General features: G+C 44.2%; 2 protein-coding genes and 1 long non-coding RNA gene across 3 annotated transcripts; all 3 read left to right on the forward strand.

Annotated features, from left to right (window-relative positions):
• Positions 1-2625, forward strand: LOC146199364 (uncharacterized). The gene is made up of 4 exons (XM_084594824.1): positions 1-110; positions 2209-2262; positions 2340-2415; positions 2492-2625. Exons 1-4 carry the CDS (start codon positions 69-71, stop codon positions 2554-2556), a joined length of 237 nt encoding a protein of 78 aa, XP_084450950.1. The 5' UTR covers positions 1-68; the 3' UTR covers positions 2557-2625.
• On the forward strand, positions 110-2147 carry LOC146199365 (CXXC-type zinc finger protein 1-like). Its single transcript, XM_084594820.1, has one exon. The coding sequence runs from the start codon at positions 229-231 to the stop codon at positions 2065-2067; it is 1839 nt and encodes a 612-aa protein (XP_084450946.1). The 5' UTR covers positions 110-228; the 3' UTR covers positions 2068-2147.
• Positions 2626-5144: 2519 nt separating the features above from the next.
• Positions 5145-11358, forward strand: LOC146199366 (uncharacterized). The gene is made up of 2 exons (XR_014705066.1): positions 5145-5573; positions 11021-11358. It is a non-coding gene; the product is annotated as an uncharacterized LOC146199366 (long non-coding RNA).

An 11358-nucleotide genomic window follows, 5' to 3' on the forward strand; every position in this document is an offset into this window, starting at 1 on the left:
GAAACCGAGTCAAGTCGGAGGCCAAGGCAGCTTTAATTTCATCTTCCTTTCTTTATCACCGTTGTGAAATGGCGGACAACATCGCAGCATCCAAGGCGAGAGAAAGACGCGTAAGCAACTGATTTTGTCTTGTTTTGATGAAGTCGTGTAACAAGAAGACACAAAAGGAGTTTAGCTCGTAAGAAGTTTTCCTCCGTAGTAAGCTTGTCGAAGCCCACTTCGCTGAAAATGTGTAGCGTTAAAACGGAAACGCTATATGAGGGGATGAGCAGTGATGGAACAGAGTTCGGCAATAGCGGGGACATTGAAACCACGCCAACCACGCTGCATTATGGGCAAGAAATGCACAGCTACTGCAAGACTCTGCCCCCAAAGGAAGTCAAGCCGCCAGCAAAGGAGACTGTCCGCTCAGACAGCGAGACTGACAGTTGCGTCGAAGACATGGGCTCCGAGCGTTCGGAAGAAGAAGAGATTGTGTACTGCATCTGTCGCACCAGCGATACCACTAGGTTCATGATCGGTTGCGACAACTGCAATGAGTGGTACCATGGCGACTGCATCAGCATAACCGAATCGTACGCCAAGAATATACTGAAGTTTTTCTGCCTCATATGCCGCGACCGGGATCCGACGCTCGAGATAAAGTTCAAGGAGCGAAAGGAAAAGTCTCATTCCTCGCACGAAGAGCACAAGAGTCGCAGCAAGCCCAGAGACGACGAAGCGTACTCTCCTACGAGGCATAAAGACAAGTCGCATCGTTCTAAAAAGAACAAGCGTCGGAAGTCCACGCGGCAGTGCGGGGAATGTACAGCTTGCTACATGACCGAGGATTGCGGTCGCTGCGACTTCTGTAAGGACATGAGGAAGTTCGGCGGACCGAACAAGATCAGGCAGAAGTGTCGCAAGCGGCAGTGTCTTAACTTCGGCCTCATACTGGGCAAAAAGCCCGTGTCGTCTCCAAAGCGGCCCAGGGCGAGTCACGACGACGACTACGACCCAGACCAAGACGTGGCCAACGATGCTTCCGATCTCCCGAACGACTACATGGACGATGACTACGAGCCGAAGCTTGTTAAACGTTCACCAAAAAAGCCCCGTCACAAGCGGAGCCCCACCAAGGGAGGAGACTCTAAGGCGCAATCAAAGCGCGCCCGCAAGGAGGAACACAAGCGGGAGCACCGAAGCGAGAAAGAGAAAAGCCGAAAGGACGACGACGTACCGAGGCAGTGCTATGGGCCGGGCTGTACTGCGGCGGCGCGCCCGGGCTCCAAGTACTGTAGCGATGATTGCGGCCTCAAGTTGGCCACGAATCGAATCTACGAGGTACTTCCACATCGCATTCAACAGTGGCAGTCGAGCATATGTCATGCGGACGAGCTGAACCGCCGCCAATTGGAGCAGGTTCGCAAGCAGCAAATGGATGCTCGAAATACACTCCAGCAGTTAGAAGCCAAGCGGTCTGAATTGGAGAAGCTCATTGAGCGAGCAAAGCAGACACCCCTGGCTGAAGATGAAGAAGCCACAGATGACTGTGAGGAAAGTGAACTGAGCACTTACTGTGTCACCTGTGGCCATGAAGTGAGTGCACGTGTGGCCATGCGTCATATGGAAAAGTGCTTCAACAAGTATGAGAGTCAGAGCTCGTATGGCTCTGTGTACAAGACTCGCATTGAAGGTGACAATGTGTTCTGTGACTTTTACAACCCACACCAGAAAACCTACTGCAAACGCCTTCGAATCCTCTGCCCGGAGCATTCAAAAGAACCTAAAGTGAGCGATGACGAAGTGTGCGGCTTTCCACTTGTGGTGAATGTGTTTGAACACACTGGTGAATACTGCAATGTGCCAAAGAAGAAGTGCTCAAAGCACTATTGCTGGGACAAATTTCGGCGGGCTGAGATCGACATGGAAATCGTGCGGCAGTGGTTAAAACTGGATGAGCTGTATGAGCAAGAACGCAATATTTGCATGTCGATGACAAGTAGAGGCGGTGTGCTGGGACTCATGCTGCACCAGACTGTTTCTCATGACACCCTGTATGAAATTCCTACTCAAGTTCAAACTTAACATCACCCAGACAAAGTTTTGTGTCTCCATGGCTTGCTTGAGCTTGTACTTGGATGAAATACATAACATTTTCAGTTGGATGCATTTTTTGTTCAGCTATGTTAGGTTATTTATGGGTTCAGTTACTTCCTTCTCTTACAGCTGCAAGAACTGAAAGTCTTGGAGCATGAAATCAACTGCTTGAAGAAAGATGCCGTAAGTTGCACGAAGGCTGCTTGAGTGTTGGAGTTTTTTCATGTTATGCTGTTGTTATTTGAGGTTGTTATTTTCAGAGTGTCTACAAGCAGCAGCCAAACAGCTACATTTTTTTCAAGTCGACTCTAGCAGATGTTGAACAGGAGACAAAGAGTTGAGTACCTGTTGAAGATTATGTATGCAGATGTGGAGAAAGCTTAGTGCTGATGTAACTACCTTTTTGTTTCAGGAAGCTTACAAGCTCTGCAGACTGAGCAGAAAACTGAAACATCAAAGAAGATCAGCAAGAATTGACCACACTTCATTTTTCAGGCTCATGGCCAGTTCTCTCCGAAATACATGAAAACAACAGCCACCAAAGAAGTTTCCTTTCATCCTTTTGTGAGACCTTTTGCAGGACAATGGGATGACACAGAATACCAAGAAGTCATTCCATTCCACTGCAGAAGACTATGAGCCAACAAGCCTAGCACAAAATTCTTACACAACATATCTCTGAGCCAATTTACCAAAATAGCTCATGATCATTATAATGCATGCAGAAATCATTAAAATTTGCAGGGGTAGATTTATGGTCAGCTTCTATATAGAGCAGTTAAGGGGGAGGGGGTGTCCCTTTTTCACAAGCAAAATGTTGCGGTAAGTTGTGTTTACATGTTTACAAATATCTTGGTGTGACATTAACAAGCAACTTAAGCTGGAACACGTACATCTCCAACAGTTGCTCGTCAGCATTTCGAAAACTTTGCTTGTTGCGCCATAAACTAAAGGATGCACCCCTCCAAGTTAAAAGGTTAGCATACGAAACCTTTATAAGGACTAAATTAGAGTATGCCTGTATTTTATGGGACCCATATACATTACCAACGTAAATGCACTAGAGTGAATCCAAAGAAAAGCTGTCTGATTCATGCTTTCGCAGTACAGTCGAACTGTCTGCACTAATGCAATCGAATTCAATACCCACCCTTCAGTCCCGGCGAAAATTTCTTAAAACTTTAATTTTTATTATTTAATCGTAAACTTGGAGTAAATCCTTCACCATACCTAATACTATCGAACACCAGACAAAACCGACACTCCCACCCTCTTTCTCTGACCCCGTACTTTGCCAAGACTAGCTTATTTCAACACTCTTTCTTTCCCCAGACCATTAATGATTGGAATAGCTTGCCAGCCTCCTGCCTACAGTCTCTTGACCTGATAAATGACCATGTTTAGCATAATTTCATCCTCTGCTATTATCATTTTTCATTTCCTGCTGTTTATGCTCTGTTTTGTTTGCATATTGATATTATATACTGATCACTGTAATAATTTGTTTTTAATCCACTCCTGCTTGGGCCTCACGGCCTGCAGTATGTAATAAATAAATAATTTCTATGGGTCGCCCTGTTTCGCGGTGTTTTAAAAATACTTCGCCTCGGTAATGAGATTTCATACTTTCACTATTTTTTTAGGATGTTCATGGTTCCTCTTTGCGGAATAACGACATCATAGGTGCCCCGTGAAATGAGAAAACTGCTTTGAAATTTTCCGGTTCCATGTATTCCTATTGGCGCTAACCCTGCTTTTCACCCCCAGTCGGCCCAGCCCAAAATTACTAGAACAAACTTCCCATCCCTCCATGCTGCCCAGCCTGGCGACAGAAAACGCCACTGCATCGTGCTTACGTCACAGATCGGTGTATGGCGTATGTAAACTGCCATTCAAAATTTTGGGAAGGGGAGGATATCGCCGGAGGCGGCCAAAATCCTCACCCAAAGAACAATAAATAGGAAAATTCAGTTGGTTTGGACACCCGCTCACGCTGCCGTCCGTGGTAACGAGGCGGCTCACGAGCTAGCCCGAGCTCTCTACTTCCGGGTAGCCGTCGAGCACCCCCAACACTGGGCATACGACGAGCGTCTGCAAAATTACGGGGAAATCATCGACCATTATAAATTGGGACGTAGACTGGTACCCCCGCCAGATGTTAGACTTAATAATAGAGAAGCTGTCGCGTGGAGGCGGCTACAAACTAATACGTTCATGAACCCGGTCTGGGCGTTTCACGCGCTACCATGACTTTAGGGACAATGATCTCTGCAAACACTGTGGGGCGAGAGGGACCCTCGACCACATAATTTGGGAGTGCCCACAATCTCCAGGGATAGGGCAAAATACTACAAGTAGAGAAGCCTGGGATACCCTGCTGCGAAGCGCGGACCCTGCGATCCAGCACCGCACCGTCCATCTGGCGGAAGAGGCCGCAAGAAGCCAAGGGCTACCTGCCAGCCTCTAATCCGCGGGCGCACGACTCCCCGTTTCCGATGGAATTAAAAGTTGTACAACCAACAACCAAATGGCGTATGTATGTTTTCTTCCTCCATGGGTGTGTTACACCGTGGTCCGGTGTGTCTCTCGAATTCAAAGGCCTCTGGTCCATGTCTGGCCTTTCTCGAACGCCGAAGTGGCCATAGAGTTAATACAAAGACTGATGGCGGCAATCACGCGGTCACCACTCGAATGCATTGGCTGAACGGGCAGCTTTCCCTCTATTAATTAACTCTATGGAAGTTAAGTCTTTGTATTAATTAACTCTATGGAAGTGGCTGAAGCCAGCAGCTTTCAAAAGCGAAACTCATGATGCATGTTTCGCGTGTATATGTGTGCAACTTTTATTTAAAAACAATGTTTTCTTTACTTGATAAGTTAAGTAAAACCTTCAAATTTTTTTATTAATATGCACTGACACATGCTGACACTATCTGACACTGCGTATAGCAAAAGGCCGGCGTTGCTGCGACCCGGTTGGAATAAGCTAGAAGCTTGGTGCAACCGGGTGAAAATAAGCAAACCGTTATTGCAACCCATGGATTGGCTTGGCTTTGTTTATTATTTTCGGATTGGGGTTTTTGCAGGAAAGCCAAAGGCATATCACGTGTCGTGTGTTTGTAAACGACGTTTGGAATGTGTGGTCGTGTGAATCGCGATTTTTGCGTCGTGCACATTTCGTGCCTCAGTGCTCATCTTGCAGTTTCTTCATAGATTACGGTAGTAACGACAGAGGCGATAGACGCAGTAGAGGCTTCGTGCATCCACGGAAGTTGAAAGAGTGCTCCTACCTGCGAACCCCGTCGGTCTCTCCGTTCATTCTGCAACAAATCATATTTGCGTGTTGCTTCACGAACAGGGCGTCTTGGATTTATTTTTGAAGCATGAATGGTGCACAGTGTGGCATACTAGAAACCAAAAGCGTATGTAAAAGGCCCCTGTATGGGGATCGTGATTTGGTTTGTGCTGCCATGGAAGAAGAATATTCTCAACGTGTAGGTGGCCTTGGCTTTCGTTTTGAAGGTTGCGGTGTTTATGTAATCACCGTATGTGATCGCTTGGCTGATTCCGGAAGGGTGTTTATGTGCTCTTTCTTTTGCAATGCCGGGCACTCCAGATAAAACGAGTCTTTTCGAAGCTGCGAGCAGTTTTCCCAAAACTGCCTTAGCGAAAGGACACTTCTATTTCGCGTTATTCACGAGGTGTGCGCGTTCGCGTAGTGTACAAGAGTGTGTAAAAAATATTTAGCATTCACCCGTTCCTACGTTCCCTAAATCGCACAGGGTATAGGCACTAAGATGGAGCCGAAATGGTGCCTTTCGCCTTCAATATATCCCAATATTACCTTCGAAAAAAATATCCAGCAGGTTCGGTACTCGATTTTCTTTTACCGCTTTTCCCAAGTTGCGTCGCCTGTGCGCACGCATTTTTCACGTTGCCCGCATTCTGCTGAAGCTGCCTGAATTGAACAAACCTCTATCCACTAGTTTGATCCAAGGCTTTCTGACCGACCGCTCGCGGTTTGTTACTGCTAATACCCAGTCCTCTTTTTCAAAGTTTTCTTTCAGCTATGTGTTCCACAAAGCACTGTCCCTTACTCTAACGATCTCCCTTCAGTAACTTCTACCATCCACATTTTAGTTGATGACTGTGTACTTTGCTGCTCTGTAACCAACTCGTCCGACGCTTCTGCCTTATATCTATATCTAATTCGCATAAAATAGTGATGTGCTATGTGGCCTCCGTCCCTGAGAAGCTTTAAACTGTTGATTTCTTCTCACCACTGCCAAAACAACACATCCTACTTACAAAATTAACACTAGTACTACTTTTTCAAAGAATTCGTTTAAGTGCCTTGGTGTTCACCTCACTAATGGCTTAACATTGTCTTGCCTTGTAAGCCATGTAACTAATTACTCTAATAGAACTGTTGGATACCTCTATCGTAACCTACCCATCGCTGGCACCTTCTTGTGTAAAATTACTAGATTACAAAATCCTTGTGTGATCACAACTTTAATATACCAATCATATAGTTGATCCACACTACTGTAACTTTAGTGAACCTTATGAGCCTGTTCAAAACCATGCCACCAGTTTCATTCCCTCGAATACTCCTTCAGCATCTCTGCCATGAAATCTCTGTTACAGTCTCTGTTCTCGTCACTGTACTTCATGCCCCTGCCTTTATCACAAGCTTTTCATACAAGACCTCATGGCAGTCGTCTCGGCTAACCTGTGTATAGAACACCTTGCACAGGTCATCGTAAAAGTGGCATTTCACCGAATGCCCGCACAACTACATTTCATGAGTCATTCTTCGCAAGCACTGTTCACAACTGCAATTATCCCTCATCAGCGATCCTGTAAACTTCAATACTGCCATCGAAGAACCTGTCTAATCATAGCCATGTATACCACTAGCCTGTCGCCATTTATCACTGTGCACAAGCCCATTCCTTCTGTAAAGTCTTGCATTAGGACCTCTGAGGTATCAATAAACACATAAATAAAAGCATGGTTAATAAAGATTCCTTACAATATGGGAACTGTGATTATGTTCGGCAGGAATATATATATATATGTAACTGGATCATGTTGAACGGTGTTAAGCTTGAGCTTGGCACAATTGTCTTTCCTGTGATATTAAACTTAGAAATTAGGATACTGAGTGATAACACTGACATGGTGGCTTGCCTTTTGAACTTAGAATGAACTTAGAATTTAGAATTTGATTGCAGTATTCCTTTCTTTGCATTCATCCTAAATGCAGGGGTGGAAGTGCTGCTTCATTCTGCTCCAGCCTGCTTTCCCTCCTCCAAAATTGCTCCAACTCGACTGCATCAATGTTCTGACATTAAATTTAGTGGAGCACGGTTTTGCCGCACAGTGGGCCATTACTGGTATTGACAGCAAGAACCGCAATCCGAGACAATTAAGTTAAGCGACTATGAGAAGCGCAGCTGGGCAATGGTCTGTTATGAGTTCTGTATACAGGGTATGTGGCTGGTGTAGTCAAAACAATGGCAGCACACCGGTAGCAGAGGTGTAATGCATCTCACCCGAGCCTAATACGTATAAAATTTTAATATTACTTTTAGTATGCAGCATAATGTTTGCTTATAAGCAAATTTGAGGAATTCGTTACAGAAAATGTTCTGTGCACTTGATATGGCACCTACTCCCGGCCTTTTGAATCGCCTGTGGTGAGGGAAATGAGATCAGCGAGTGAAGCAGGCGCACCAAACCACTACGAGGTAGCGAAGCACTGGAAGTGGTAGACGAATATGTGTACTTAGGACAGGTAGTAACCGCAGATCTAGATCATGAAAGGGAAATAACTAGAAGAATAAGATTGGGATGGAGTGGATTTGGTAAGTATTCTCAGATTATGACTAGTATCTTACCGGTATTGCTCAAGAGGAAGGTATACAGCAGTTGCATCTTACACTTACTCACCTATGGAGCTGAAACATGGAGGCTAACGAAAAGAGTTCTATTTAAGTTGAGGACAACACAGATGACTATGGAATGAAAAATGGTAGGTGTAACGTTAAAAAATAGGAAGCACATAGAGCGAGTTAGAGAAATAACTTGAGTTAATTACACTCTAGTGGAAATCAAGAAGATGAAATGGGCAGGGCATGTAATGCGTAGAGAGGACAACCGATGTTCGCTTAGGGTAATAAACGATTCTAAGGGAAGCAAATCGCCGCAGGGGACAGCAGAAAGTTAGGTGAGCGGATGAGGTTAAAAAGTTTGCAGGAGTAAAGTAGATGCAGCTAGCACAGGTAGAGGAGTATGGGAGAGGCCTTCACCCTGCAGTTGGTATAGTCTGGCCGATGATGACTACGAGCCATTGGAAACTTGTCCAGCTGCAACGAACTACACGATTTGTTTGTAGCGATTCTGCTGTGAATACAAGCAGGTGCTTCACCATCTAGCCTGTCATGCCTACGACAGACAAAAGCACACTTGGAACTCTTATGGAGGTGATGCCACTTAGGTGCCAGTCACTAAATGTGTTTTCAAAAGTGTTGGAAAGTCATACAGGGTCTATCGCCAGTGTGTTAAAACTAAGATAGCTCAAGCAATAATTTGAGCAGCCACAGAGAACCATAAAGTAATGAATTTGAAGGGGAAAAAGGCTATACTTAAAGTGCCACCTATCTTCCCTGAAGGCGTTACTGGCCAGTACCCAGAAATTTATAGGCACAGGCGCAGGATCAAAAAGAATATGCACAAGATAGAAAGCAGAAATGTACTGTTCATTGATGTGAACTTCAAACTAGTGGTAATACTTGAGCGCATCAAAGTTGTAAAGTCCACCTTTCAATCTTACAAAACAGTATAAATCTCTTAGTTAAACGATCTTCAATTATGAAGTGTAGAAGGCAGCATTCCATTTGCTGCTATTGAGCCCTTTGGCTGGTTTTGCTGTACAGGTGCTGCGGCTGCATGCCGTCCCGCGGCGTTTTTGCAGTACGGGTATTGCGCTAAACGCATAGCGTTTGAAATAGTTCGACACTGGAGGTGATTTTTTTTTTTTTTCCGGAATATTCGACAGTCAAAGAGTTAAGTGAGGAAGCTAGAATTCTATTATTAAAAGAGAGTCTAGAATCTTGCTCCAAGACAATGTGATTGCTCCGAAACTCTAGTTTTATTGCTTCAAAGCTGCTCCGAAGTTACTTTATTACTGGTCCCTGAGCTGTTCTAAAATGCTTGAGCCTGCTTCCACCTGTGTAAATATGATTACTTTCTTCCTCTGTACGGCGCTTCAACCAAGAAAAAGCTCGGTTATAATTTCTTTTCCGTGTTTTTTTTTGTTTGTGTGACTAAACTATTTAAACTAATATTCTGCCTTAAGGTCTGAACCAACTTAATAATCAGCGAAGCATATAAGCAGAAGGAGCGATCACTTTCACTTTGACATTAGATGTTGCAGAAAGTCAAGTTCATCATGGTTGACAGCAAAGTCTTATTCATTGTAATTTATGGCTGTATCAATACTTGTGCATGTTACTTTTGGAATGAGGTCTTTGAGATTGAGATAGATGTGGTCAGAGGTAGGGAGATGAACACAGCACTGACTGTCAACTGAGGTTTGTTGGAAAACAGAGGAATTTATGCACATTTTCATAACATGTGACTCAGCCGAAGTCAAAACGTCATATACATGTATACCAGTTTTCTCTCCTAACAAAGCATTGACAAAAAAAAAAAAAGTAACAATAAACAAGAAATCACAAAAATCCAAAACGCAAGTGAAGTAGTATACATCATGAGCAAGCACATGCCTCACCGCTAAACATTCGATGAAGACAAATGAAAAAGCCAGGTTGAGCTGTATATGGGCTTCTGTTGTCAAAATGTAAAGTATGAATGAGCAGGATTAAGTCGTGTCGTTAGCCTTAAAAACCACCAGATATAGAACCGAAAACTGCCATACAAGAAAAGATATAACATACTAAGCGTTTTGAGTAAGCCTACGCTACTTACAGGATCTCAAGTTCTTTTTCACTGAGCATTATCGAAGGTGCACTGACGCACAAGCCCTTTTTCTGCTTGATGACTCTTGCCTCCAGAATCTCTCTTGTAATCTGCTTGTTGCTTCTACCAATAATCTTTGTTTTGTGAAGCCCAGTGCTTAAAGTCTGGCTCAATCGGAGGGGGTCTGTAGTGATTCGAGCATTGGTGGAAAGGGAAATAAAGAGAGAAAGTGGCTGGTTGCCTGTTTTGCAAATCGTTTTATACAAAGGGGAGAAACCATTACTTTTCTCCATCTCTGGTTTTTATTAATACTCAATGTGAAACTGTTGAAACGGTAGAGAAAAAATCTTCCAATTACACCACTGACAAGAACAAAACAATGGTTACCTGGTTTGTATTCTTACAGTCCTCATGCTTGAATTCAAGCTTGTGGGGATCTCGGACCCCTCTTAAATATTATGGGGGGGGGGGGGGGGGGTCTCTGACACACCCCCTGGCTTTAAGCCCTGTAGAAGCCAGGGCATACAACCTGTGCACCTGCTGCAGTGCAAAGCAACGTTTCCTTCGCAGATGTTTCTTTTTTGCAAGTTTTTCATAGGTATAATTGTGTTCTCAGAGCCGTTCATTGAGGCATCTACCCATTTGTCCAATGTAACGTTTCCCACAGCCTAATGGGATCTCATACACCACACCTGTGCTGCAGGGTACAAATAAAGTCTGGTGTTCTATGCTGCATGCACGTCGCTGCACACCACAAGTTTGAGTGATCCTACAAAGCTTCGATAACTTTTCCGAAGCTGTAAAAACTACTTCGATATTTACTTTTTTGCCTATTCGTTTCAAATCATGCGATATGCTGTGCAGATAGGGTATTGCAACCAGATTTTGTTGTTGTATTCTGTCCACTGTGTTAGGCATAGCTTCATTGCTGTTTGTTTTCATTTTTTTATAGGTTCCTTCAGCAACTGAGATGACACCATGTTCCGGAGAGCCGGCTTTTTGCAACCTGTCAATTTGATGAATGAAGCTGCTTTCCAGGCATTTTCGAGATTATCTCATTCTTCTTTTGACTCCTCTTCCTTTCTTCTGTCACTAAATATCATGTCAAACGTAAAATGGGAACAAATTTTCTCACAATCCCGGCACATTTCATTTTCCTCACTTTTGTTTCCCGACCTGGTGGGCTTGACTAGTCTTGCATCAGCTGACGGACTGGTTGGCCTTGGTGACCCGTACTCAGGACATTCTCGGTGCCTAATACTCCGTGTCATTAAAGTTTCTTCCTCCTTC

Source organism: Amblyomma maculatum, chromosome 2 (genome assembly GCF_055883805.1).
Source record: "Amblyomma maculatum isolate TAMU_Amacu chromosome 2, ASM5588380v1, whole genome shotgun sequence".
Lineage (NCBI taxonomy): Eukaryota > Metazoa > Arthropoda > Arachnida > Ixodida > Ixodidae > Amblyomma > Amblyomma maculatum.